At 43.9% G+C, this 26145-nt stretch overlaps 1 protein-coding gene across 15 annotated transcripts in view; it reads left to right on the top strand.

Annotated features, from left to right (window-relative positions):
* Positions 1 to 26145, top strand: part of LOC135919902 (bromodomain-containing protein 7-like) — a 119110-nt gene that overhangs the window by 57166 nt on the left and 35799 nt on the right. For 6 of the 15 annotated variants that reach the window (XR_010570094.1, XM_065453897.1, XM_065453898.1 and 3 more), the window contains exons 14-15: positions 3459 to 3499; positions 7673 to 7811. Coding sequence is in view for 12 of the 15 variants with exons in the window: in XM_065453897.1 (XP_065309969.1) it covers positions 3459 to 3499; positions 7673 to 7811 (180 nt within the window). In the remaining 3 variants the exon portion in view is untranslated. Of the gene's footprint in view, positions 1 to 3458; positions 3500 to 7038; positions 7812 to 22424; positions 22538 to 26145 lie in introns of those variants that run through there. The other 9 variants (XR_010570093.1, XM_065453902.2, XM_065453901.1 and 6 more) reach the window with 3 other exon arrangements.

Here is a 26145-nt window from a genome sequence, read left to right as displayed (position 1 = left end):
GGGGTGGCGGTGTAGGACATCGTTTTAATCACGGATGTCGTTTACTATGCAAGGTAATACTTCACTGTTGTGTAATATTGATACAATGAAGTAAAGTGTGTTTTAATGACTTCGTTATACATTGTACGCATTATACATATATATTATTCATTATACAGTCGACCCCACTTGTATTAATCTCAGATGTAACAATTTGTCGGTTATAACAACTACATTTCAGTGTATTTACGATTTTCCGACCCTGCCTATTGAAACTGCTTTCAGAGATAACAAATGTTTTTTTTAATCGGTGTACTGTTACAACGACTGCTTCAAACCCAGTCACAGTTGAAAGAGGGTGCGCGCGAAGTACATACCAAAGCATGGGAGCACGACTAAACTGGGTGCACGGCAGCGCATGCCTTGCTCCAGTCCAGTTGCCACGATGATACTGCCTTCAAAATGCGCGAGCAGCCGCCGCATGCAGATTTCGGAAGCTGTGAAGAAGGTCACTAGCTGTCAAGGCATGCCTCCAGAGAGGATGCTTACATCATAAACAGCATGGGGCGGGGTGTGCACTGATGTGTGCACCGATTTGATATGGATGCCGCGATGGAAGCACTCTCATTTTCGCACAGCACCACATGCATTACGCCTGTTTCAGCGATTTGGAACGACCATCTAGTACATCCTTCCACCATGGGATCACTGGCCGCTTAGGCATTCCTATTGTTGCTGTTGATATCTACACAGTCAGAGTCTGAGAATGCCGGGCCATGCACTGCCACCATGCAGGGTTGCGAAGTAGGGGTGCACAAATATCCAAAGCTTTTGGATAACGAATCTAATAGTTGCTATTAGTAAATGCAAATACTTGTCTAATACTTTTCAAATATTTCCAAAGACAGCTGTACCCAAATGAACAATAAATTGGAGCAAAGCACGGTAAATTTCCACCCCCACGGCCATAGTATACCGTATTTACTCGCATAATGATCGCGCTCGTGTAATAATCGCACCCCTGAATTTTGTAGTCAAAATTCAATTTTTTAAAGTTTCCCGCGTAATGATCGCACCCCGAATTTGCCACAGCGATATGTCGTGTGCCAAGTCTAGCTAATAATGATCGTGCTTACCATCTGTCGAATGCTATGCGAACGACTATTCAAGACGAACCAAGCGGTCTGCACGCACCAAACATTCTTAAGTAGATGCCTCATTTCATTACTTTCATCACTTTCCGCACTTCCATGACAAAAAGAGGTACAACCAAACTTTTCTCGATTATGTGTAGGCTTTATAATGGTTGTGGTCAACAACAACAAAAAAAGGCGCCTTTCGATTCTTCTCATCTGCACTCGTGGGCAAGCAACAAATCGCAAGCGGCAACGATAGTAGCCACGTTTACACTGATAAGTTAAAAGTGTACCTTATTCATTCACCAACGCTTGTAACACAGCTAAGATATTCACCCACCCTTAGCGCAAATGTGCGGTATTAGGATAGTAGTGAAGACAGATGCCGCAGTTTCCGCAGCATGCCCGCCATGTGTTTCTATGTCACTGGCAGCTAAGCGCGCCCATCTGTTTCTGCCCCCTCAAAGTGGACATGGCTATGTTATTGCCGCAAACTTGCCGATATTAACGATATTATTCATTACTGATTTTAAAAAAAACTGTTTCAATGCATGTAATGTACTCGCGAGAAGAAAAAAAAAATCGCGTTCGGCGCGTTCGGCTTGCTCCGCCGGCCACCATTTTTGTTTTGGTGTCCCGCACCCACATCCCGCAGCAAACGGGACGAACCCGCGTAATGATCGCACCCCTGAATTTGCGTCAATTTTTTCTGACAAAAAAGTGCGATCATTATGCGAGTAAATACGGTAAATAGCTAAAATATGAGAATTTGCATAGTGGAGTAGGCTACGTCGCTTAGCTAGCCATAATTTACTGGCTGCACAACGATCATTCCCACTCCCTCAAGAGCCCTGTGCATGCTAAGACACTTCTTATTTGCTCCTAATGCTTAATGTGTGCTTTTAATAAACAACACTTTATAGCATACTATGACAGAAACTTCTAAACTTAAAGAATACTGGGATATGAACATCATTTTATGTTAATTACGTTAACGGCTATTCATTATTTAAAAGCTATTAGAAGAGTATTTGATATTTGATTCAATTTGATTTGCTTCTTGCACTATTTGATTCATAATCGATTCATTCTCAAAAATCACTATTCACGCACCCCTGTCCCAAAGTATCAGCGGTTACTATGCTGTTATCAGGAAATCACGATTCGGCGGCGCTTCGTTTGTCTGATTGCTGATAATGGTTCGTGGTGATGATCTGCCTTTCAAACGTTGCATTTTTTTCCACTCAAAGCAGCATAGAGAATGTAATTTTACTGCTCATGTGTAGCTGATGCGCAGTCATAATGCTGAGACCACAATATCCAAGACTTTCGCATAGTGGTGGCATGCCGCAGTAGTTTCTGAAATTTACGCTTCCGGCCAACTAGACCGCTTCACTCTTTTGCGTAATACAGTCATGTCCCTCTGGTAGTAAAATATATCAAATGCTCTCTAATAAAAAATAGCAGTTGCACTTGCAGTTTCAGAATGACAAATGACCGGAACCAGGCACCATTCTGCTAGAGCTATAACAATGACGCATTTTGTTTTTTAGATGGGCATTTCTAATGAAAATTTGCAGCTAGGTGTGGAAGTGCACTGGGAACAAAAATAGCTGAAAATCTGCTGTTTGGACTCCACCGCTTCTGAATTGCAACTGCTGATGCCAGCATCAGTGCTGTCAATTTTTTTGCATTTTTAAGGGCGAGTCTATATAAAACAAACTACTGATTAACGACCAATTTTTGCGGGACTGTCGCATTCTTTATAAATGGGTTCGACTGTATATATAGGCTACTGTATATCGCCCCTCTCGTTGCAGCATGTCAGCCCCAGTGCACTTACCTGCGTTCGTCAATGCCACATCCCACTGCACCAACTCTGCATGCTTCACACATGCATCTGTGCAGTGAGCTAACTACCTCAGGTGAAGCTGAGGTTTTTGATCAACATAGCTGCTGTTAGGTCAAAATTCAGGAAATCTGCATTATGGCATAGAAGCTGGTGCATAGATCATCAGTTGCATCACTAAAATGACAAACAATTATGAGACTTTCTGAGGGATATCTGCCACATTGGTTGACTGCCACTTGAAAGCTTGGTGATCAGTTAGTGATGTCATTGGACATCAAGAAGGAAAAGGTGTTTGCCCTTTCAAAACAGTCTTAGTTCTGTGCACAGTTAGTGTGTGTCGCTGCTTGGATGCAGTTTTGTGCAATTATATTTTGTTAGCTCTGAAGTTTTGCCAACACCTTTTCATTTTTAAAGCATTTCCAGAGGTTCACTGCTTTGCTGTCGGCTGTTACACGTATCCACTAAATGATTTCCTTTATTTCTTGTTCTAGCGGAAAAGATTGCAAAGACACTTTCTGAGCTGGCTTCTCATGTAAGTTAGTCCTTCCTTTTCATACATATTGTTGCATGCTGTTTGTAGGTAAACGTGTTCGCACAGGATTAAGGTCTTGTATTACTGTTTTGTGTAGTTTAACTGCTCCATTGTACCTTAATACATACAGGTTTTTACTCTAGTAGCTGTATATGGGTTCTTTGAGCTCTCAATATATCCTTCCAGCTACATGCCAAACCATGAAACTCCCACAAGTTTAAACACTATGTTTAGCTTTGAGCCACACATAGGTTGCCACACATAGGTAGCAACAAGCCATAGTGACAGGTCACTGCAGAAAGATACCTAACCCACATGTGTGCCACGCATTTACGGAAAGCTTTGAAGTGCCTACTCAGCGAGAATCGTTGCAGCACAATACATGACGCCGACGTGCGCAGAAATTGTTAGGCCCTAGCGCTTTGTCGTTTTCCTATTGTATAGTGTTTAAGACAGCGACTGGAAGCTGAAAGGAGGTCGAGTTGGTAGGCAACACCATAATATAATGCCGTCAGAGCCAAAATGTGACTCTCGGTGCAGGGAATAGCGGCGCATTTGCTGGAAGCAATTAAAAGTGTGCTCCAACGGTACTATGCCCCATGCGCTGTGAAACAGACAGGAAGATAATCGTAATACTGTTGGTGGCAATGCCTGTGAATATGACGTGCGATGACCCACAAGGAGATTTGCTGGTACAGAAGAAGGAGAAACTGAGTGTGTGCCAGCATTTTCCCACAACATGGGCAGGCGAGTGCTGCGGGGAAGCTGCCGTGGCGTGTGCCTGCTCTCGAGTTTGCATGCCTCGTGCCTTGTACAGATGGGGTCTAGCAGCCAGAAAATGTATTGTACGATCGCAGTTTAGCGATATACTGAGTGTTGATGCTGAAAAATTGTTTTGTGAAAACGTATTAAAAAGTAAAAAAGAAGCATAACTGTATTGAATTATTATTATTATTATTATTTTTTTTTCCTCTCAATCCCGAACATTGGCACTGGGAAATCGTAATAGGATCCTATCTGTGAGGTTCTACTGTATAGTACTAGCAGAGGGCTTAAACCAGACCAACTTTCTACAGCAATTTTTATCCACTTGTAGCTTACCTTACATGTGCAAAAGCCACATGAGTGCTGGATTTTTTTGTTTAGACAAGTTTTGCTTAATCAAAATTTGACTTCAGTTTACATGAAGATTTCATCAAAATTAGAAAGCAAAAATCAATTTTTCTCATTTACATATAATGCAGCATTTGTATTTTGCCTTTAGTTCAGGTTGGAAACGTGAAAGTGGAGCATTGATTTACTGCTTTGCCAACAGTTTCAACATCATGTCCTCCTTAGCATCATGCACATAGGTATTAATTGTGCTGAACATGTCTTTTGATTCAGGCATCTTTGTTTGTTCTCTACTTTATCGATTATATATCCTCCCGAGTTCCAGCTTTGGGTCAGTTGTCCAATATATTGGGCATCAAATACTCCGCCACTACCCAGGCTGCAGCATGTTTTAGCCTGTAAAACTGTATTGCTCAATATTTTAGACACCTACTAGTGCCACCTATGAAGTTTTGTAGAAAATGCATTAGTAGTTTGGCAACCAGGGGTGCTTGCAATGGCAGCATTCAGCAGCACGGCTTTCTCCGGCGACCGCTGAAAAAGTGTGTTCTATTTCTCATACTTTATCGCTCGTTCTTTTCCTGTGGTGAAATTTTTATTAATAAACAGATTTTGCACTTTTGAAGCCATTTTTAATATTAAATTTGCCCGTTGCTACTGCATACTCACTACCCCAAAAATGACCAGGTAGAGTTTCAGTGTCCAATATATTGGCCATCATGCCATGCTAAAACAGCCGATAATTGTGAAATAATAAAATTCACTTTTCGTCTCTGTAACGTAAACGTCTCTGAAAACCTCACAAAAATCTGTGAACTTAATACACCTCGGTACTCAGGGGGATATTGATGACACTCAAACAAAGACCCCTAAATGTGACATACTGAAATAATTTAAGCATTGCTGTGCTTCCTAATTGTTTCTGTATGGTATGATGCTAACGTTCATTTTATTGAAATTGTTTTAGACAGAAGTAGATTTATTTGCCTTGGTGTAATTATTGCAGCTTACAGGCATCATACATTTGCCAGTAAAGTGGCACCCCTGTTACACATACTTGGTTCATGTGGCATTGTACATTTTACATTTTATGAGTTAGCTGAGGTTAAGCAAACTTTCTGGGGAGCAGCACACTGAAAGTACATGTTACGTTAAATTGTGCAGTTGAAACCACTGGTAGCCCTAAAACTGCCTTGTTAATCAAGCACCGCAGCCACATTAATTTTCATGTGAGACAGCTACTTGTGGGCATTCAAAGGGTGTCTCTCAGACTTCATTATCCCCTTCAGGCACGAGTTATTTCTGTCCATTAAAAATTTAATTGCATCACAGTTCTTGCATCTTCAGAATAATAAAGTATAGCTGCAGAGCAGATTAGGAGCTTTCAGTTCTTGAGTTACTTTTGTCAAGTTTGCAGGAAGTGGACTCAGTGTTGGAACTCTCTTCACTCGAATCTAGGCCGGCCCCAATTCTAAGCAAAGTCCGAAGCCAGAAAAAAAAGAACTTACCTTGAATGTAGGCCGAACAAAAAAGCGAGGACAGCATTCACAAAATGAAAACAGTATTTATTAAATAAGAACATGCCAAGCTCATTCTTCGTCGCTATCTTCCTTATCATTGACATCTCCTTGTGGTGGGCTCACACAAAAAGTGTCTCCCGTTGCCCCCCCCCCAATGACGGATGTTTTTCTCATTGATGCCGAAGTCCCACCTGGCATGAACGTTTGACGATCCCTCTGCCGCTAGCACAACTCTTCGTTTGAAGGTGGCAGCATAGTGGCATCGCCTGTTTGGTGCCATTACGATAGTGCCACACCGCATGCCGATACGACACAGGTCAAAATGGCAACGTCGCTTGTGTATTTCAGTTGGCTACTGACACGGCTAGTAACATTTGCAATACTGACTTTTCTAGATTGCGCTAGCTATGCACCGTATTTATCAACTTCAATTAAAAACTGGCATGTTTTTTAATATCCTCGAATCTAAGCTGACCCTAGAGTTTGGTATATGATTTAAAAAAAAAACTGTCGGCCCAGATTCGAAGGAATACGGTAACTCAAGCATTCCTAGAAAGCACCTATCCAGCCACTTGAATGTTGCCGGATGTAAAGCGTTGTGAAAAACAGTGATAGTGAGCCCACTACATAATGACATACTGACGCCAAGAGCAAGAACTGATTCGTCTACCTTCCAACATGTTTTACTAAAACACTGTACACCTATTATTGAAACTTGCAGCACAGGTCCAATCAGACATGCTTCAAGGTTATTTCGACAGTGCTTATGCTATTGATGCGCAGTGTTGGCATGCACACTTGTGCACACAGCAGCTGAAGGGGTGATACAAAACTGCGTTTGCAATTGTCTGCCTCTGGGCACTGTGAAGAAACTGGCGTTTGAGGTTGCTTTTTTTGCAAATGCAGGCGAAGCCAGGAAGCATAGTGAGTGTGGAGGCAATCCGCAAGGCCATGGGCATCAACTACCCTCCCACAGCACCCTGTCATCACCACCACTCATGCCCACATGTGGCATCACCTTACAATGTCTCGACACATGATCTCCCTGATAGCAGTAGCAGTAACGATGTCTCCTTACGCACTAATGACTCTCCTTCTTCCAACACCTGACTCTTGTGTCCTTCGAAAACCTACATACAAAGATATGTAGGTTTTTGCTAACATGATTTGCTAAGCCAATGGGCCAGGAAGGATTGGAGAGTACATTGGGCACACGAGACATTTTGGTGTTCACTGGTATCGGGGTCTTTTGGAACATTGTGCAAGCTAAGTCTTGTCAGTAGTCTGCAGTGGATATGGCCGAAAGCAGGCTTGTGTTTTGCCAGCGGTAAACTCAACGGAGCTGGTTAGGAACAAAAGGATGTTATTGACAGGAGAAAGAAAACCCACAGAATGCACTCAAAGGGACGAACAGTGTGGGAGATTACGATTTTATAGGTTTGGGTCAAAAGAACAATGACCGCTGTTTAACTCTTCACACACATTCTTTCTTTTACGCAGAGAAGCTTTGTGAACTTCTTTAATTTCTTCTGTCTGCTAGGAAATGTTCAGCACACCTGTTTGTCCCCCACATGGTCACGGCGGTCACATCTTCGTGAAAACAGACCGTGAAGAACAGAAGGCACATCCGTACATTTTGCACTGCCTCACCCATTCCGGTCATCAGACACTAAATGAAGGTACGACAAGATTTGGCTAATTGGTGTAGATTTGGATAAGTGATTATTGTGGGGGCAGGACTGGCTAGAAAGCAAAACACTGGCTGTTTTGTGTCCTTCTCCTGCCCATTTTGTATTTTTTTCTTAGTGGGCACTAATATTATAGCAGCTCCTACATATGTAAAAAGCTTTCAGCCCTGCCAATTTACCTTAGCTCTCACTCGGCTTGACTGCAGCTGTTCAATGCGCAGACATCGAAACATGATGAGGTAAGTCATAGATGTAATTGAGAGTTCCATATATTTCGCATAAATAAGGGATGCTTGTTGCCAGCTTCAAGGTTTTACGTAAAGCCTTGTGCGCATGCGTAGGTCAGGCTGTCATGTTACCAAGTTGATTTAGAATGGATTCTTGAGCTGTTATTTATTGCTTTTGTACATAACTAAAACCAAGCAAAGCTTTGAAAGTGAACTTAAACCTGTATACTTACTGGGTGCTTCAGCAAACAATTTCAAAATTTTTTAAGCATTGCCTATAGTAGATAGCAAGTTCGTGAGCTGGACTACTCGAAGAGGCAGACATACTTGCACAAAAATTGAAATGCATAATTGACTAATTAACGCTAAGTTCAGGAATGAATATCGCAAAACTGGTATGTCATTCTTAGAATTCTTTCCAAGTGGATCTGATCCGCCTTGCGAACTCCACGGCTAGAATTTGTAAATTGCAATATGGGCCATAAGGTAATTAGCTAAATGGTTTATGATTTGTTAATTAGTCAACTATGCATTTGCATTTTTTTTTTTTGCAAGTAGTGTCCACCGTTTCGAGTAGACCACCTCATGAACTAGAATTGCACTATCTGCCACAGGCAACCTTTAAGAAATTTTCAGTGTTCACTGAAATACCCTGTATATACAGCTGAACCTCGCAATAACGAAATCAGCAGGGAACACGAAAAAATTCGGTTTCGCAAGAATTTTGTGGTTGTGAAGTGGGACAACACAGATAGGTAATGTGTCGCAGAACGAAACTTTACTGTCAAAATTCCGTTAGCCTACTTTGGCAAGCTTTGCTCGATAGTAAAGAACCGCATTGCTGACAGCACTAAGTGCACCACATCTGTCGATCAGCAGTTGTAGCACTGCCATGGAGCAGTATTCTCGGTCAGTTGCTTTTGGAGGTATGATCATTTTTACGGGATTTTGTGTAACTCTGCATCGGACGCAGAGCAACAGCGCTCCACACATGCAGCAGCATTTCTCCAGCGCACGCTGTCTATGCCGACGTTGTCTGGTGCCAAGCACAAGAGTGATTGTATTACGTATACCTGGAGGCAATCAATCGCGATTATGGCCCCTTTGTGCAAATCTTGCGCCAAATCCGCATGCAATGCCTGTCGGGTGGCACCAAAACCAGCATTCTTGAAGCAAGGGATACATATTCCTGGACGATATCTCAATCATGGCCCGATGCATGGCACTCCATGCTGCGACCACCATTTCAAGCGCCCCAAACAATTCCACGTCAGTGGGACGCGGATTTCCTTGTTTTCGCTGCATTTTTCTCACCGAGGCGCACATTACGCACTGCACTACGTGTGCAAAAACAGTGTCACGTGTCGGTAGTAACATGCGTGCTGCTTCGAATGGGTGATCAGCAAACAAGATGTCAGCCATGACGTGTTTCTGGCGCGTGGTTGTTTTTGTAAACAAAAATTGCTGCACCAATGCAAGTGTAATGTAGGGGTGTTTCATGAAATTTTAGTGCAAAGCAGTCGTATTTAAGCACATTTTGTAGCCTGCTAGCCTTGCGCAAGTAGGTAATATGTGGGGTTACGTTCCAGTAAATTTCGTTGATGCGGTGTTGTACAGCGACATTTCGTTGTTGAAAGGTACAAAATGCGTTGAATCCTATGGGCATTCAGTGGGGATATGAAAATATTTGACTGCCGCGAGAATTTCATTTTCGCAGGATTTTGTTGTTGCCGGTTTCGGCTGTAGTATACCGTATTTACTCACGTAATCCTCGCACTTTTTTCCCTGAAAATCAACGCGAAGTTTGGGGGTGTGATAATTATGCGGGGAAAATTTTCAAGCAAATGTTTCGGAGTGTTAAAATCAAAGATGAATGGGTGCAAGATCAGGGTTTTCAGGTCCGCAATTGTAAATATAACGAAAACATTACTTTCAAGCGTAACTTACCTTCGTTATGAAAGTACAGGGTGAACGTAAGCTCAAGCTGCTAAAGCACTTCATTTGCCGCGCGCAACCTCCCCGTCACTACTCGCGTTGCGTACGTGCTGCAGGCAATTGTACTCTTCATCAGAGTCCGTGTCGACGCTGGAATCGATGGTTTCTTCATCTTCCGATGCTTCTTCATCGTCCCACACCAGGTGGTCCTCGGTCGCATCCAGGGCGTTCGAAATTCCTGTTTTCTTGAAGCTTCTGGCCACCATGTTTACATCAATCATCCCCCATGCCTCTGATACCCAGCTGCACAGCAGCTCCACGGACGGTCTTTTGATCTTGCCGCCCGGCGTCAGAGCATGTTCACCTTCGGCCATTCATTCTGTGTATAGCCTCCGGACATTATCTTTAAATGGCTTGTTCAAAGATACGTCAAGAGGCTGTAGCATTGATGAAATCAATCGACACAACACACCCATCCGCTCGTCGAGCCTTGATATATTCCAGTAAAGAGGATTCGAAGGTAGGAAATTTCCCAGTCTTCGGTCCACGGAAGGCCCGGCGCGTCTTACCAGTCGTCTTGAGTTCGTCCTGCTGCAGTCTCCAATACCGGACGCAAAACTCGTTGACGCCGAAGTGTCTGCTGGCGGCGCGGTTGCCATGTTCCAACGCATACTCAATAGCTTTTAGCTTAAAAGCAGCTGTGTAGCTTGCGTAGCGCCCCATGGCGAAGTGGCACAAAAAGCACGGTGCAACACGCGAACAAGGCAAACGAGGCCTACGAGACACCGGAGAGCTGAAGACACCTTCGCAAAATGGCGTAGCGGTGGTGAGTGGATGAGCGGTAGCGGCGGTGGCAGCGGATGATAGCACCGTACCGCCGCCTAGTAGCACACGCGCCCAACCATGGCGATCGCTACGACAAGCAGACGGCTCGCGGCAGTAATTTTGGGGGTGCGATGATTATGCGGGGAAAAAAAATTTTCCAATTTTTGATAGCCAATGTGGGGGGTGCGAGCATTATGTGAGTAAATACGGTATTAGCAGTACAGGGTTTGTGCACTGAAACTTGGACACATGGTGGCACTATAGCACCTGGTGACGGTGCCAGTTCACCATGTATGTGGTTATACACCACTCTTGGCAATTGCCTGTGCTACTTCCAGCATCATTTCGATTGTGTACACTGCATACAACTCATTCATTGTGCCTGTCTTCCTGTCTGATGAAGAGGACCCGTAGACACATGAGCAGTCTTCGAAAGAACTCAATAGCTTACCATGTACATGCGAGATGTAATTTGCGAGACAAGACCTACATGTGTAAAACCTACAGCCAGTAAAGATGAAAGCTCTTGTTTATGTCAGTATTGTCATCATTAAAACAGTGGGCGACTTCACTAAGTGGCAATCACGTGCTTTTGCCAGAGACATTTTCTGGCACTCCAAAAATGGGTTGGTGGCTTAAATTACAGCAATCAGTAAGGCCTTAACGTGTCGCTCTTTCTAACCTTTGTCGCACAGTCACCATCAAAATTGCTGACATACGAGGTTCAAGCTTTTACATCATCTTGAAACCCTGAGGATGTAAAGAGTTCATAAGCTAAACTCTGGCCCAACTCTCTACTGTACAGGTAACGCACACTCAGACATTTATTTAATGAAAAACTGTTGCTTTGTGGCTGTTGCAAAAGCCCAGTAGCGAAGTTTTTATGGTGCTTTGTATGATGCATTCTTCACATGTTGGATGGCATTGGTGTGATAAAAACATCATCATTGGGCTTCTTTCTTAGCTAGTTGAACAACCAGAAACTGTGCACTTCACCATTGCAATTGTAGCCTGGCACAGAAGCTCATACTCGGGAATCTGTTAATGTGTACTTAATCATTCGACATTTGCACAGCACATCCAGTGAAGCATTTCACGCCAGGTTGTCCTGAAATAGCTGCATCATGTGACACACGAGGAGACAAAAGACTATGGCTTAACAGTAGTGGCAAAAGTGCTTTATTAATTGCTATGGGGCATCCAGGGGCCGTATTCTGAAACGATCCACTTCAACGATACTATTGCGTTCGCCACACCTCTGCCAACGCCGCGTGCTGATTGGCTGTTTTAGCAAAACCATAAAATAAATAGAGCCATCTAGTAGTTCTGGCCTATGCCAATTTGATGTCATGGTGTTGTTGAGTGCTCGGAACATATAGCGAGTAAACGAACGCGCCTTTTCGCGGTCGGTTGGTGGTGTAGTGTAGTAGAGACCAGAAAGTTGGTAGTTTATAGTATTTTTTTATGGCAGTTTGCACGTGGTTTTACGCAGCAATATTTGTTGACTATTGATAGGCTATTGCATTGTGTTGCCATGTAAGCCAGAATCTTTGGTGACAGTGTCTTGGAACAGCTGGCAGCAGCACCATGAACAACACATTGCTAGCATGGTTGGTGGTGAAGTGTAGCAGAGACAAAGTCAGACAATGCCGCTGTGGCGGCACGCGATGACTGACACAGAGATGCAGAAATAGTGTGTTGCTTTATAACATCATCAAAAATGTGTTTTGCAAGTGCATGAGTTGTAGCACAATATATTCTTTCAAATAAAACATTTCACACTTCCTTTTTCAATTTATTTTACCTAACACGACCTTAGCCAACCATAGCTAGTGCGCAGCACCCGTACACTCTACACTTGCACGGTGCGCTCCCTCATGCATTGTGAAGCGTTTGAGAGTGCGTGTTGGTAGTGCATGCTGTTGTCGTGGGTAAGCAGCCAGTTGCTTTATTGAATGTGACTATCGTCAAGGCGATAGTATCGCCGAAGTGGACAAGCAGATAGTATCGCCAAAGCGGATCATTTCAGAATACGGCTCCAGAAGGATGACAGCCAGCACTGAAATAGATATATTCATTATAGTACTTGGCTTCAATCATTTCCCGACTTGTACGTAGCAGTGCATGGCACTTGGACCAGTTTCAGTGCATGCACCCTATACTGCAGTCGCAGACTGATTTTTCAGGCCTGCTCAATTATTTGGACGTGTTCACCGTCAAAAGAAAAAAAACTCCAGTAAGACCCTCCACTCGTTACTGTGACAGCAGACAGAAATGAAGTCCACTAAACCTTCAGCACTTTTTTCCAAGGCTTATAATTTGTGGGGTTTTCTGCAATTATTTTTTTTTTTGTGCAAATGTCACATTAAGAGTACTTGGCGTCTGTCTAATGTGCATGTGCAGGCATAGCTAGGGAGACTTGTGATGACAGGGCAATGCCATTTCCTAACTTGTACCTTTTGTCACTGAAAATTGGTCAGTGACTGACTGTATATGGTTTTCAACTGTCTTGAGTCATTGAAGACACTGTCCTGGCTTGATGGAAGTGGTTTGTTGCAAGGTTTAATAGCTTTTGTAAAGTGACCAAGGAGTCACTGTGCAGCTGATAAAGGCTTGCACTTAAGCTCAACATCAAACCTGAATTGATTAAAAAAAGAAAAGTTCTATAGCACTATGACCATCTAATTTGAATTGCACACTTACACTTCGTCCAACTTCAAAAATATTTGTGCTCTGAATGTGTTCGCAGCAGCAATCTCGGAGTCACCGAATTCTCATTGATCAGGACTTTCTATTTGTCATGTTGCTTTCTACTGTAGCACTGCTGTATATTGGGCATGTTGGTACTCTAACTTGGATAAAATTTTTAGCGCCCGCAGATAGAAGGAAGACATTGACAATACGATACACTTCATGTTGTTAGTGCCATCTTTCTGTCCTCGTTCGCTGGTGCTAAACATGTTATCCTTTCTCCTTTTTTTTTTGAACTGATTCTTTCCAATATGATGCTATGCTGCTGTTTGATTACAAGGCAAGCAGTGCAGATGTGTTAATGTTGGTTCTTGGCTTATGCCTGTATGTATTTGGTCTGTATTCTAACATTTCGGCAATTTGTTGCACTTTGGGTCATTTTCTATTGTCTAAGCCTAATGTGTTTTTTAGGAGAAAAGCGACAAGTCTCTTATCAAAACTTTCTGGCTTTATCAAGGCACTGTAGAAAAGCTTTCTGTTGAGCATGTTGATTAACATACATTTAAAGCGTTTTAGCACATGCAGACAAGGCAAGAGGAAGGCACAGACACCACAGTGCAGTAAGACATAAACACCCTATCGTACCGTGTTGTCTACATCTTCCTCGGGACACTGTCTGCCTGCACTAAAATGCTTTCCATATTGTAAATTAACTTTTACATTGCTATCAAGTGTAAGTCTAGTTTTTACACCTATGAGCATTTGATTTGTGGTAGCTTTGTGACTGCATTGTTTCATTACTTCAAAATTGTCCAAGCCCCACTTTTTCATGCCTTCCTTGTGAAGTGCAGAAAATGTTTAGCAAGTCTATACAAACTCCTAGCTGCTGATTTCAAGATCCCAGCTTAGGGCCTCACTTCCTCAAGAGGGAACCAGATCGTTAATTGCTGCTTTTAATGTGACCAGTACAAACTGTGTGCTTAATGGAGGATAACTTAGGGCATGGAGAACAGATTTCCCCAGTACATTATGGAAATGCAAGGCAGTGGTCACATGGATTGCAAGTGACTTGCATGCAGGTCAGTCAGCACAGTGCAGTGGCCACAGGTCACATTGTGAGCTTCTTGCCGAAAGATGGATGCATTAGGCACTGATGGAGATAGTTTGGGGAAAAGGTGAAAGGGGTCATTCTGCTTTGAAATGAGCAACTGTACGGGACCACGGTTTCGCTCTGTTCCCTCTCAGACCAGGCTTGTCTTCTGTAGTGCAGAGCGATCAAGGAAAGAGTGGAAGATGTAGCTTTCATCAACATGGTCATACTGCAGCTTGCAGGAACTTCACGGTGCTGACTGATGCACATGCAGGCAATTCAAAGAGCAGCATAATGACCACCACCGATTTACATGGTGTATCATGAGCTCTGCTCAACATACACGTCTTTGATTAAGGCTTGTGTTGGGGGTAGTTGTTGGGGGTAGATGAGAATACAGCACTGCCCACAATTAATACAGACACACAACACAAACATATAAATAATGAAGCAAAACTTGTGTGGACTTAACTCTGCAGTGCTGTGCTCTAATTACACTCTATGCCATGCAATCAGGTTCCACTTGGCATGCATGTTGAGCTGGTCACATTCTAGAAATTGAGGTCCATATTGGTATTGTTGAGTTAGCAGCTGTATTATAAGCAAATGAAGCAAAATGCAATATCTATGTGACACCACTCCTTTAAGCATCTCACTGTAAACCATTGCTCTCTTGCCTGTGAGGATTGTTTGTAAATACGTTTACAAGCATAATATCCAGTGATGCCCAGAGTCGAACATCACTAAAAATTATGTTCGCCTAAATCTGCTCACTCAACATTCAAGGTTCCTTGTAGCATTAATTATGGACTTCAGTATTTTACCAGACACACTTTTAAGAAGCTTTTCTGTGTCTACATCTGCTCTAAACATTGTTTGCTTAGTTCGAACCTGCCATCTCTTGACTTGCTTATGTAGCCCCTGTGTAGATGTTTTTTTTTTATTGCCTCTGTGTGCACAAACACTAGATGGACACACAAATGTGTGGATGACCTCTTAACAGCTGATGCTGTCAAAGGGTCTAGGAAGTGTTGCACAGGCATTGTGAAAAGCGCTTTCTCAAAACTGGCATCATAGCGTTGAGTTGCGAAAACCTTAGTTGTAGGTTCCAGATAAAACTTAAGATTGCTGCTCAGTAGCACATGCAGTACTTTATGTGAAGAAATGTTTGCTCTTCTACTGCATTGTGTGCAAGTATTGTAGATGGTAGCTATTCGTAAGTAGCCAGTGGCATAGCCAGAAATTTGGTTCGGTGGAAAGGTTCACTGCCGACAACTCTCTCTCTCTCTCTCTATATATATATATATATATATATATATATATATATATATATATATGTGTGTGTGTGTGTGTGTGTGTGTGTGTGTGTGTGTGTTATATACACACAAGAATTTGCCGGAATCTGGCAGCCGAATGCACATAGGAAAAAAAGAATGCTTTATTTTCTACATTTCGGCTGGTGTTCGGCCTTCGTCAGGGATTTACCAGACACATCAGATTTTACCAGAGGTCGAACCCCGGCCGAAACGTAGGAAATAAAGCATACTTTTTTCATACGTGCGTCCTCAACCTACGAGTGTGTGTGCGTGTGTACCGAGGTTGTGCAGCAGGCAAAGACCGACTCCTAGCACTCCCTAGACAAGAATGCTTTAACAATGAAGATGCATGTACTTGCGTTGCCAAAACGACACTTTGCTTAACTTGTGAAAAACATTTTTCTTTGCTAAGGCGTGCAGCCACTTTGCATCAAATTGTGCTATCATCCTTATGCTATTTATAAAAATGATCATAATTAGAACTAAAATTTCATTTACCAATTGATGCATTTTTATCACGTTTGGTGATGACCTAGCTGGTACATGATTGGAAAAATGAACATCACTGAAAACTGGGCCAAACAAGAACAAGACAGCGCACTATTGTGTGTCTTGTTTGCAGGCCAGACTTAGTGCAGCCCACGTAACTGTGTAGATAGCTGTTGTTTTCCAGCCAGATCTTCTAGTGAGTGGTAAAGCCACGGTTACGTATGGAAGAGGGCTGGTACTATATTGCAAGCCGCCTATCACTCAATCACGCTTTCGGTGTCGTGGGCATGCTATATTATTCTGGTATTAAAAATACAGGAACGAAGCATTGCGCTAGAACTCCAATAGTGTCATATGATTAAAGTTTCATTCACTTTCGTAGACTGCTGTCCCACATGTTTGAATATATGTTTGGAAGTGACTTGCGATCATGATAGTCGTCGCGCAACTCATATTGTTACTGGATCACACAAATAAAGACAGTCCGAAGCTGGGCTGCTTCCTGTTTAGAAGCCTTTGTGAAAAATTACGGTGTCCATAGTTAGCAGTAAAAGAAGAGCCATTAGCTGCAAGAAATTAGTGCCGTGTCTCCTGACACCTGTCTACTCTGAAAATTGCCGAGACATTTAGTTAGGATGGGTGCTCCACAGCAAGCAGCACGTGTTACGATGGGGTAGGTGAGTCTCAGTTAGGCGACTGGCCACGGTCATCTGGTGTTGAGCGATTGGGCTGTGACGAGATGCACTCCCTATGTCCATCAGTATCCGCCAACTTTGTTCTTGGTGCCTTTTATGCACGTCTCCCCCTCCTAGTATCTATCACTCCGCTCCCCTTCTCAAAATTCTTTTTTGTTAGTGACTGTCGCGCTCAACATTCACTGGGTTGTTGAACGGCGCGGCAGCCCCTTACATTCCTGTATTTCTCTTTCTTCATGGACTTCGAAGCCATCCACCTACCTGCCCTCCCACCTGTTTGTTGTGGCAGTTTCTTAGCTTCCCTGACCCAGCACCCCTGTGCTTGATTTATTTTGCTGTGCACAAATCAGCATTCTGTATGTCTTTCTTGTTCCATATTTTTTTGCCCTGTTGTCATTTTTAGCAGCTTGTACAAATTAGCCCTACAGCAAGCTCTTCTGAAGTTTATTAACATAAAGAAAGTCAGAGACAAGGGAAAGAAAAAAGTGGGGAGGGTGGGGAAAAGCCCTTCGATGACATGAAGGCCTGGTGGGGAGCAACAATGCCCAAGTTTTATGCATATGCTCATCCCATCTTTATCTGTGTGGGGAATTTTTAGCGCTGATTCCCCCTCAGTAGTTATGGTTAACATGATCCAGAATGAGGTAGAGGCGCACAATGAGTGGGGCCTCAATGTTCTGTGCATAAGGAGAGGGGATCGCCCCCATGACAGCCCTCCCCTCCCCTTTGGACTGCCACTAGTCCTTGCCTCGCTTTTCCTTTCATCTGTGTCGCTCTTCCGGAGCCCACCTCCTGAAACTGTTCTACGGAGAAGGGAGGCAGGGGGGTTCATCGGAAAACCAGGGTTTTTTTTTTTTTTATTCCCCCCCCCCCCCTGGCTATATGTAAGCAAATTGTGGTCACTTGTACCTTTGGCGGGCATATGCATTAAGAAAGGAGAAAAAGTGAAGCGGTGCTTGTCACATGAACAGCATGTGTGCCTTAGGTTCAAACGTGAAAGAAGGCAAGAGAGGAATGTTGATTGCAGGCGCCAGTCAAGGCAGTGGGAGAAAGCCTCTACTTTAGGGAGGGTAGCTTGCCTCCTACATTTACCTGTATTCAACATTTACCTGTATTTCTGCTATTACTAAACCACATTTAAAAATTATTTTGGTACGTCTTCTGCATGGCCCTTTACAACTTGTGTATAATGAAAATATCCCACTGGGCATTGAGAGGGACCCTTTATAGGGCCGTCACCAGGCGCTGTCGGAAATTTTGGTTATACCCACCGTGGTGGCATAGTGGCTTTCGAGTTGCAGTGCCGATTCGAAGAAATGGGATCAAATCCTTGCCACAGGATCACTTTTTTTGTGACCTGCCATGGTGTTGCTTAGTGGCCTTGGTGTTGGGCTGCTAAGCATGAGGGCGCAGGATCAAATCCCAGCTATTGCGGCTGCATTTCAGTGGGGACGAAGTATCACACCACCGATGTACTTAGATTTAGGCGCACATTAAAGAACACCAGGTGGCCCAAATTTCCGGGGTCGTGCCTCGTAATCGGATCGTGGTTTTGGCACGTGAAACCCCATAATTTCTTTCTTTTTGTGCTATCGATGGTTTCGACAGAAATTTAGGGCGCAGGCTGTTTTCCCAAGTGGGTCACTTCTAAAAGCTGAACACCTGGCCGGTGCAAAATGGGTGCCCATTTTAACCAATGGGCACCCGGAGGCACTGGAAATCAAACCCACAACCTCCCATAGCCGAGGCGGGCGCTCTACAACATTTAAAAAAAGGAAATAACGAATTTTAATAACACACAACGCAGTTAAACAAAAATAAAAAGCTGAGCATGGTTGCAACTGCCATGACCTCGTTTCAAAGGGGACGCTCTACCTTCCATCCATCCGTGTGGAAATGGCGGATGACCCAAGTGCGGCATGTGCGCCCGGTCTGGTGTCTTCACTACCAGGGCCGAACTGCCATTTTTTTGTAATTCAAGGGGGGGGAGGGGGGGTGGAACACAAAAGAGGCCATATACTGTGCATTGGGTGCACATTAAAAAATCCCAGTTAGTCAAAATTAATCTGAAGTCACCCACCATGGTGTGCCTCATAATCATGTCGGTTTTGGTGCATAATACCCCGAGAATTAAATTTTTTTCATTTTGGTTATACACAGAACACTACCCAGATGGTGCTTTACGATTTTCTATCACAATAATTTTTCAATTTGGTTCATTAATGGAGAACATAGGAGAAATTTTGAATGTTGCACAATCATACAGCCAGGAGGCAAGCTTCACTGCTGATATAATGACATTCCTTCTTGCCTTCGGCCATAATGCAGACAAGGGACCATGTCAGATGCCCTCAACTCCTTTTATGTTTTCTTTGTTTGTTGTATAGCGCACCTTTAGGGGTGGTTTTGCACCTGCTGCATTGAACGATTTACCAAAGTCGCGTGCCATAATTGGTGCCATTGGAGTTAGTGAATCTGCCATAGAGGCACTCGTGCATGTGAACTTGGTTCTCCGGCTGGAAGTGGAGCTCCATCAAGAGGGAGGGTGTCGCAGGATTTCATTTGAAATTTCAGCTTTTTTTTGCACCATGCTGCGGTTTGATACTTTGCAGATACAATAGGTGTGTGATCTATGCACCACATTTGTCTGCTTACAATGCCCAACGGGCGTTACAATCACACAAGTGTGGAGCCTTTTCAGTGGAATGTAATTTAACCAAGAATGCATTTTATGCCAAGAAGCCACAGTCCACTCTGTGTGCCTGTTGAATTAGTCACATTTAAAAAATGATATAATACATTATTTGTTGCGCATTTGAGGTCTTGAGATCTCGTACTGCGATTATGGAGTCAGCAGCTAGCTAATGAGAAGGATATAGGCTTGGGCTGATTGGTAATACATCATTGCACTGGAAGCATAGTGCGGGAAGGACGATCAACAAAGACTAGACAGGACGAGCTCCAACTTTCAACACAGCAATAAACATTGTGTTGAAAGTTAGCGCTTGTCCTGTCTAATCTTTGTCGATTGTCTTTCTCGTGTTATGCTTCCAGTGTAGCTAGCTAACAAAGCAGGAAAATTGAGTCAAATTTTGTCACTGCTATTGCATGTAAATTTTGACCTTCCTAGTTATATGTTACTATGTCTGTTTTGTTCACATGTCTTTATCCTGATAAATAGAACAATTGTAAAAACACCAGTAACTAAATTGCACTTGCCACAGTGGGCTTATGCATTCAATGCGAGTGAGATACTTACAACATGGTATCTGTAAGGTTTTTGTTGCATTGCGCTGCCGATACATGGCAGTAGTTTCGTTTAAGGTCTGTATGCACCAACCTGGATCAATTGTTGGCCTTGCAGCCACCAATAGGTCCCTCATCAATCTTCTGTGAGTGCTTATATGTAAGCGGGAGATCCTCGCTCTTTGTCATAAGTAATGCTGAATTTTTACAGTGCATTCGTTAAGATACATATATATGATTGTACATAAAATATGTATAGAGAGACATAACAAAATTAAGTATAAATAGTATCGATTTGTAAGGGGTTGCTTGTGTCACCGATGTTGTGCGAAAGCATGTGCGATTTTTGAGGTAAATCATCATTTCTGTCTGTCTGATGAAGTTTTTTAAAACATGTGTGCTGTGCTGTTATAGAAGAAAAGTTGCAAGAGCATTTTGGTGGTCTGCTGCACACAAGCAGAATGTACAGTAGTGAGCTCATGTTCTTGCAGCTGTCTTCCATACAACTGCCACAGGGAAAATTACTGTGAAGATTTATATGTTCTAGTTTTGTTGTGTACGTCTGTGAACATGTGTGCCAATTGAAGCATTGTCGTTCATATAATTACGAACTGAGTGCATACATTCAGGAAACTTTGGACAAAGATTATTTTTTTATGGTACATGTTTGTGTAAACTGAGGGTTTTTACCATCTACATAATATTGACATATGCAAGCTCAGCGTGCTCCTGGTAATTTTGTGCCGTCCAGGCAGTAGTAACTTGGCATGTGACAAACTAGTCTAAGCCAAGAAATATGAACTAACCGTGGCTGTGATCACTTTTCTTTACAAGCTTCTCAGCAGCAGAGGCAATGTTTCTGGCAAATCTCCAGGAGGCATGATTTGGCTTGTATGTGGTTGCCAATTCAGTTGTTTTAACTAAGCTTGGAACCTTCTGCACAAATTATTGCTTGTAATGGTTGAAGGTAGAAGCTTGCGGAATCACTCACCCGTCAGCTCAGTATAATTTAACCTAGTTTGGATAGAAATGTCGATGAAATGATAACAGACCAGGGGTTTTCTTCGGTTTTTTTTTCTGCTGCAGAGCATGAGGTTACTTCATTTAGTATGGTTCTTCATAGTGCCATTGCTCTTGCCAATTTTATTTTGAACAAGTTTTGCTTTATCCAGATTTCACTGTTAAGGAACAATGGCAATAACAGTGCTTCTCCAGTTGTCTTGCTAGCATTGCTGCTCGCAGGCTGTGTGCTACTTTCGCTTATGTTAAGGTCATTCCATGCCAAATGCACTAGCTGTTGAACTTGACCTTCCTTGTGCACCCCCCCCCCTTTTTTTTTCTTTCGTTTAATAGTGACGACCATGTATAACTCTTGCATTTAGATGAAACGTGGTTAAAATAGACAATTTTACGAGCGCTGCTTCTTTGTGTCCTGGGTTTACATTTGCTTCAAGAAATACATATGTAAGGCCTGTTTGAGATCTCTTGAAAAAATGTTCACTGGCTTTGCAGATCTTTTTCAAGCTAGAATGAGGAAGTTAACTTGGGTAATTCTTTTGGTGCAAAGCAAACATTGAATCTATGAAAAGTAAACTGGTCAACTGGTGGTGCATTTGGCATGGGAATTCTCATTGGCTTTGTGGCTTACATTATTTGATAAACAATTTTACAACAAATGCTAATGCTTCAGCTGGTGTGTTGAGCTTTGTGTGTCCTGTTTCTACAGGCCAGATAGACACCTGCACGTGTTCTGATTATAAGTGTGAAAGTAGATGCTAGTTGTCCAAAGCTTCCTCATGTTTTGCTGCGTGTTTGATGCATGTATTTTTTGTTCATTGCTCATTTTTATGCTGTGTCAGCATGTTTCATAGACCTGTAAAAAGGACTTTTTTCTACTGTTTGTCAAAACCTATTTTGTAAATAAATACCACAGGTCCATGTCCAAAGTTTGTTCTGTGTCATGTTTGTTGCCTCACATTTGTGGAAGGGGTAGTGATGGCCAGAAGGGTCTCAAGAAATAGCTAGTGTTTTCCTTTCATTTGGCTACTGTGAAATGTAACTTTTTATTATCAAACTTCTATACATTACAGATTGTTTGTTGAACCGTATTGTGTTTCTGCAAGTAAAGCCCTACCCAGAGCATTTAATGGACTTTACATTTGCCACAAGTGATGTTGACTTCTCACCCCTGTCGGTACGCAAGGTTTGTTGGCTACCATGTGTGTTAGCGAGCTTGCTAGTATTTGCAACTGCAGCACGAGCCAATTTTCAAGCAAATTCTTCTTGATTGATGCTAACGAGTTCAGCGTTATGCACTTGGTAGGCTGTTTGTACAGTATACTTAAAAGTTACCCTTTCATGTATTGTATTCATTAGATTCTTATGCATGCTCAGTTTTAAGACCAGATTGTTTACACTGAGAAATGAAACGTGCAGTGCCCTTGATTGTTTGCTCACCAGCAATTCGTAGCGAGAAAGATGGTACTAATGACGATTTGTTTTACTGGGAAAATGAACACTTACTCATGGTGGGCTGGTGCGGAAGTTAAAGGGCCCCTGAAACGGTTCAGACAAAATTTGTATATGCGTAGGGTAGAGCTAACATTAATCGTTCACACCACAATTTGTGTGAAACGTCTCATTTTAAGAGAGCTACAAACGATTACAAGTTACCCTCCTCCATAGTCATGCATTTTCTCCAACTCGTTCGCCGAGTGATCGGGGCTAAGCTCCGCCTTCACTGGCTCTGCGTCATAATGGCATGTCGTGTCGTCGACTTGTGGTTCTCTAAGAACAAGTGTGCGAAGCCTCTCCAAACTCCGCCAGCCGCTTGGCAGTGTACCCCAAGCGACAGCTATCGGAGCAGCGCGCATTGTGAGCATTCTGTCGCAGCACCAACGTGTCTGGTATTCCAGTAACCACAGGCGAGCTGGGCGTTTCGACGAATGGCTGGAGGCATAAACTCGAGCTCTTGAAGGAACTTTAGCGTAGACATACATGAGCAGCCTGATCAGTCCTAAAGCCCCTGCATCTACGCGCCACCGCCGGCCAAGCTAAGTACCGCCAACCTACCCTCCTCATCCACGCTCCTCTCCTCTCACCCCCTTAGCTTCCGGCGTGAAGCGGAACTTACGTAGCTTCAACTTCCTGTTCCGAGTGGAAGTGACGCTATGTTTTTTAGCGTTGTTTACTTTCGCGTCGATAGAGAGGCTTTAATTGCACCAGCTGCGGTTGAAACTGTGAACGCGATTCCATCCAAGAACCACCGCCTATTGTAATCGGCGATCTGGTCGTGTTCGCTGCTTCGCGTCAACCTGCGACGGGTTGTGCCACGAGAGACAACGTACAGTGGAATGTAGTGCCTGGGCGCTTGGAGACCGCTCCCGTTTTTCGTGCATTTGGAAAACGGCGGTCGCGAACTACTACTTCAGCGGAATACAACAGCTTGTCCCCTTTGAATTCTTCTTGTTTTGAAGCATACATCCCCTCCAGCCAGCACGTATGGAGGGACTTTAGTAAAGGAGTTCGCGACGCCAATTTGTACGGCAGAGGCATAGAGTTTATGCTGTTGATTCTGAGGTTGAAGTTGTCTCGTACGATCGAAGGTAGCGAACGTCCCAAGTGCGTGCACTACGTGAAGGACTGCAATGACGTGAAGCTATGAAATATAACAAGTTCAAATTTGCGTGGAGGGCATTCAGTGACATGGTGAAAACAAGTGTGCTTTTCTTGTGCGATATGAGCGGAGGTGTGCAGTGAATTGGTGCGTGTGCGCGTGTTGTAACGCGTGCAAAGGTGGACGGCGAATTTCCAGGTCGATACATTCCAGGTCGCTATCGCCGAGAGGCGTCGGGGCGGGTCATTTCCAACATGCCGGACACATGCAGCAGCCGATGATGCAGCCACAGTCCATGGCTCTCCGCACTTTGTCAGCGAAAGAGGACGACAGGCAAAGCGTGTGGGCGCAGCGTACGCAAACAAGCGCGTAGATGCACGCGAATGACGCTTGGTGGAATGGCTAGCGCGAGCAACTCAGATTTGCACCGGTTGCTTAGCACGGGCGCCTCACCATCGTCTGCAATGGCAGCGGAAATTCTCGCAGCGCAACTCCAGGAAGCGGAAACGCCGGAACCGGAAATACCGGAAGCGGAAATGCCGGAACCGGATTTGGTGTGAGGGGAAAAGGCGGCGCACACAAAGGTTGGCGCTACTTAAGAGAGCGGCGGTGGCGCGTAGATGCAGGGGCTTTAATCAGTCCAGCCAACCTGTTGGCGCAGAGCTTAACCAGCTGAACAAAGCACTAATACTGCTCTAACCAAGTGTAAACTATTTTAAACATATAAAAACGTGTTAATGATTACACTCCTGCGAAAAATGTACACCAGCAGCAAAGAAGAATACATTTCGTTACTGTTACTGTGTGTGGTTGAGCTCTGCGCCACCAGGTGGCTGGGACGTGCAGACGATTCAAATTTGCGCTCCTGCTCATCCCGTGAAACCCACGGTCAAACGGCGAGAGCGCGACCCCTTGCTCCTGCGTTTACCCTGATACCGGACTCGCAAAACGCTATTGCGTTAGTAATCTTCCTGTGTAAAGTGACGGCTGCAAACGCGCAAATCCTGGCGCCGATCGGATAGCGGCAGTCCGATGCGCTGCAGCCAGTCAGCTCATCTGCTGCCTTGCAGAGGGACACGATGTCGCAGCTTGGTATATTGCCAGTCGCTACGTTTGCAGTCCACAACGCAACAAAGTCGAATCATAGTGCTCGCGAAAAGACTGAGACCGACTCTGACCGCGGAGCTCTAGTTAAAATGGAGCACGTTGTAACAAGCAGACGATGCTTGCTGTGGGCCGGAAGTGCTTAATTGTAGTGAGAAATTGTTCTTGTGCATTCTCTTTCTGGTACTTTCTTTCTATAGAAACAAATTAATTAATATTCCAACTATTACGAACATTTGGTCGCCATAAAGGTGGAGAAATGATCGATACCGCGCCCTGGGCAGCCAATCGAGTAGCTCGCCCTGCTGACGGCAATTCGGTGATTTGCGTCATATGCTGAAAATTTTGCCGAGCAGTGTGCTGCGATCGGCAGCGATGTTTAAACCCTTACGATAAATTACACGCCTTACGCGGAGCGCTTAGACGTGTCAATGATCAGAAAGACCTACTCTAACGACTCGATGCGTTTGTACAAAATCGGCAAAATCGTTTCAGGGTCCCTTCAACGTCGCAACGTTGGTGGCTGGGCCTGATTTTTAATCATCCTAAAATGGGTAACCCAAAGAGAAAAACCGTCCGTCCGTCCCTCCCTTAAGACAATCGCTTTCAAGATAGATCCCACAACAGCCAGCAACTTTATCTTCGTGCTGCCGGTAGCTTGCACGTGAACGAAGCGGCGAGAACAGTGCTCGCGAAGCCCTCGGCACACGCCGCACCCTGCCCCTTTCGTAAATCACTTTCGAGATATGGGCCCGCGTGAATCCAACGCGAAGCGGCGAGAACACAGCACGCTAAACTAACGGCAGTTGGCATACTCTGTCCGCAAGAGCGATACCGGCTTATAGTGATCGGAACGTCATCAGCGAGCCTGGCGTCACCACCTGTGGTAGTTGCCTCATCAATTCACCTTGCGCCGCCGTCCGCAGCAGTTCGTGTCGCCGCAGCGCGGTCGTTTATGTTGGTCGGTTCAAGTTTCATAACATTAATAATGCCACCGGGCTGCGTGGAGATTAGCGAGTGGCACAATGCTTACGCACTCATAGAAAACTGTCAGATGGGTTTCTACGTGAATTTTTGTGTACTAGTAACAA

This window comes from Dermacentor albipictus, chromosome 1 (genome assembly GCF_038994185.2).
Source record: "Dermacentor albipictus isolate Rhodes 1998 colony chromosome 1, USDA_Dalb.pri_finalv2, whole genome shotgun sequence".
Lineage (NCBI taxonomy): Eukaryota > Metazoa > Arthropoda > Arachnida > Ixodida > Ixodidae > Dermacentor > Dermacentor albipictus.
Note: the sequence above shows the minus strand (reverse complement) of the source record. Positions and strands in the feature narration are given on the sequence as shown.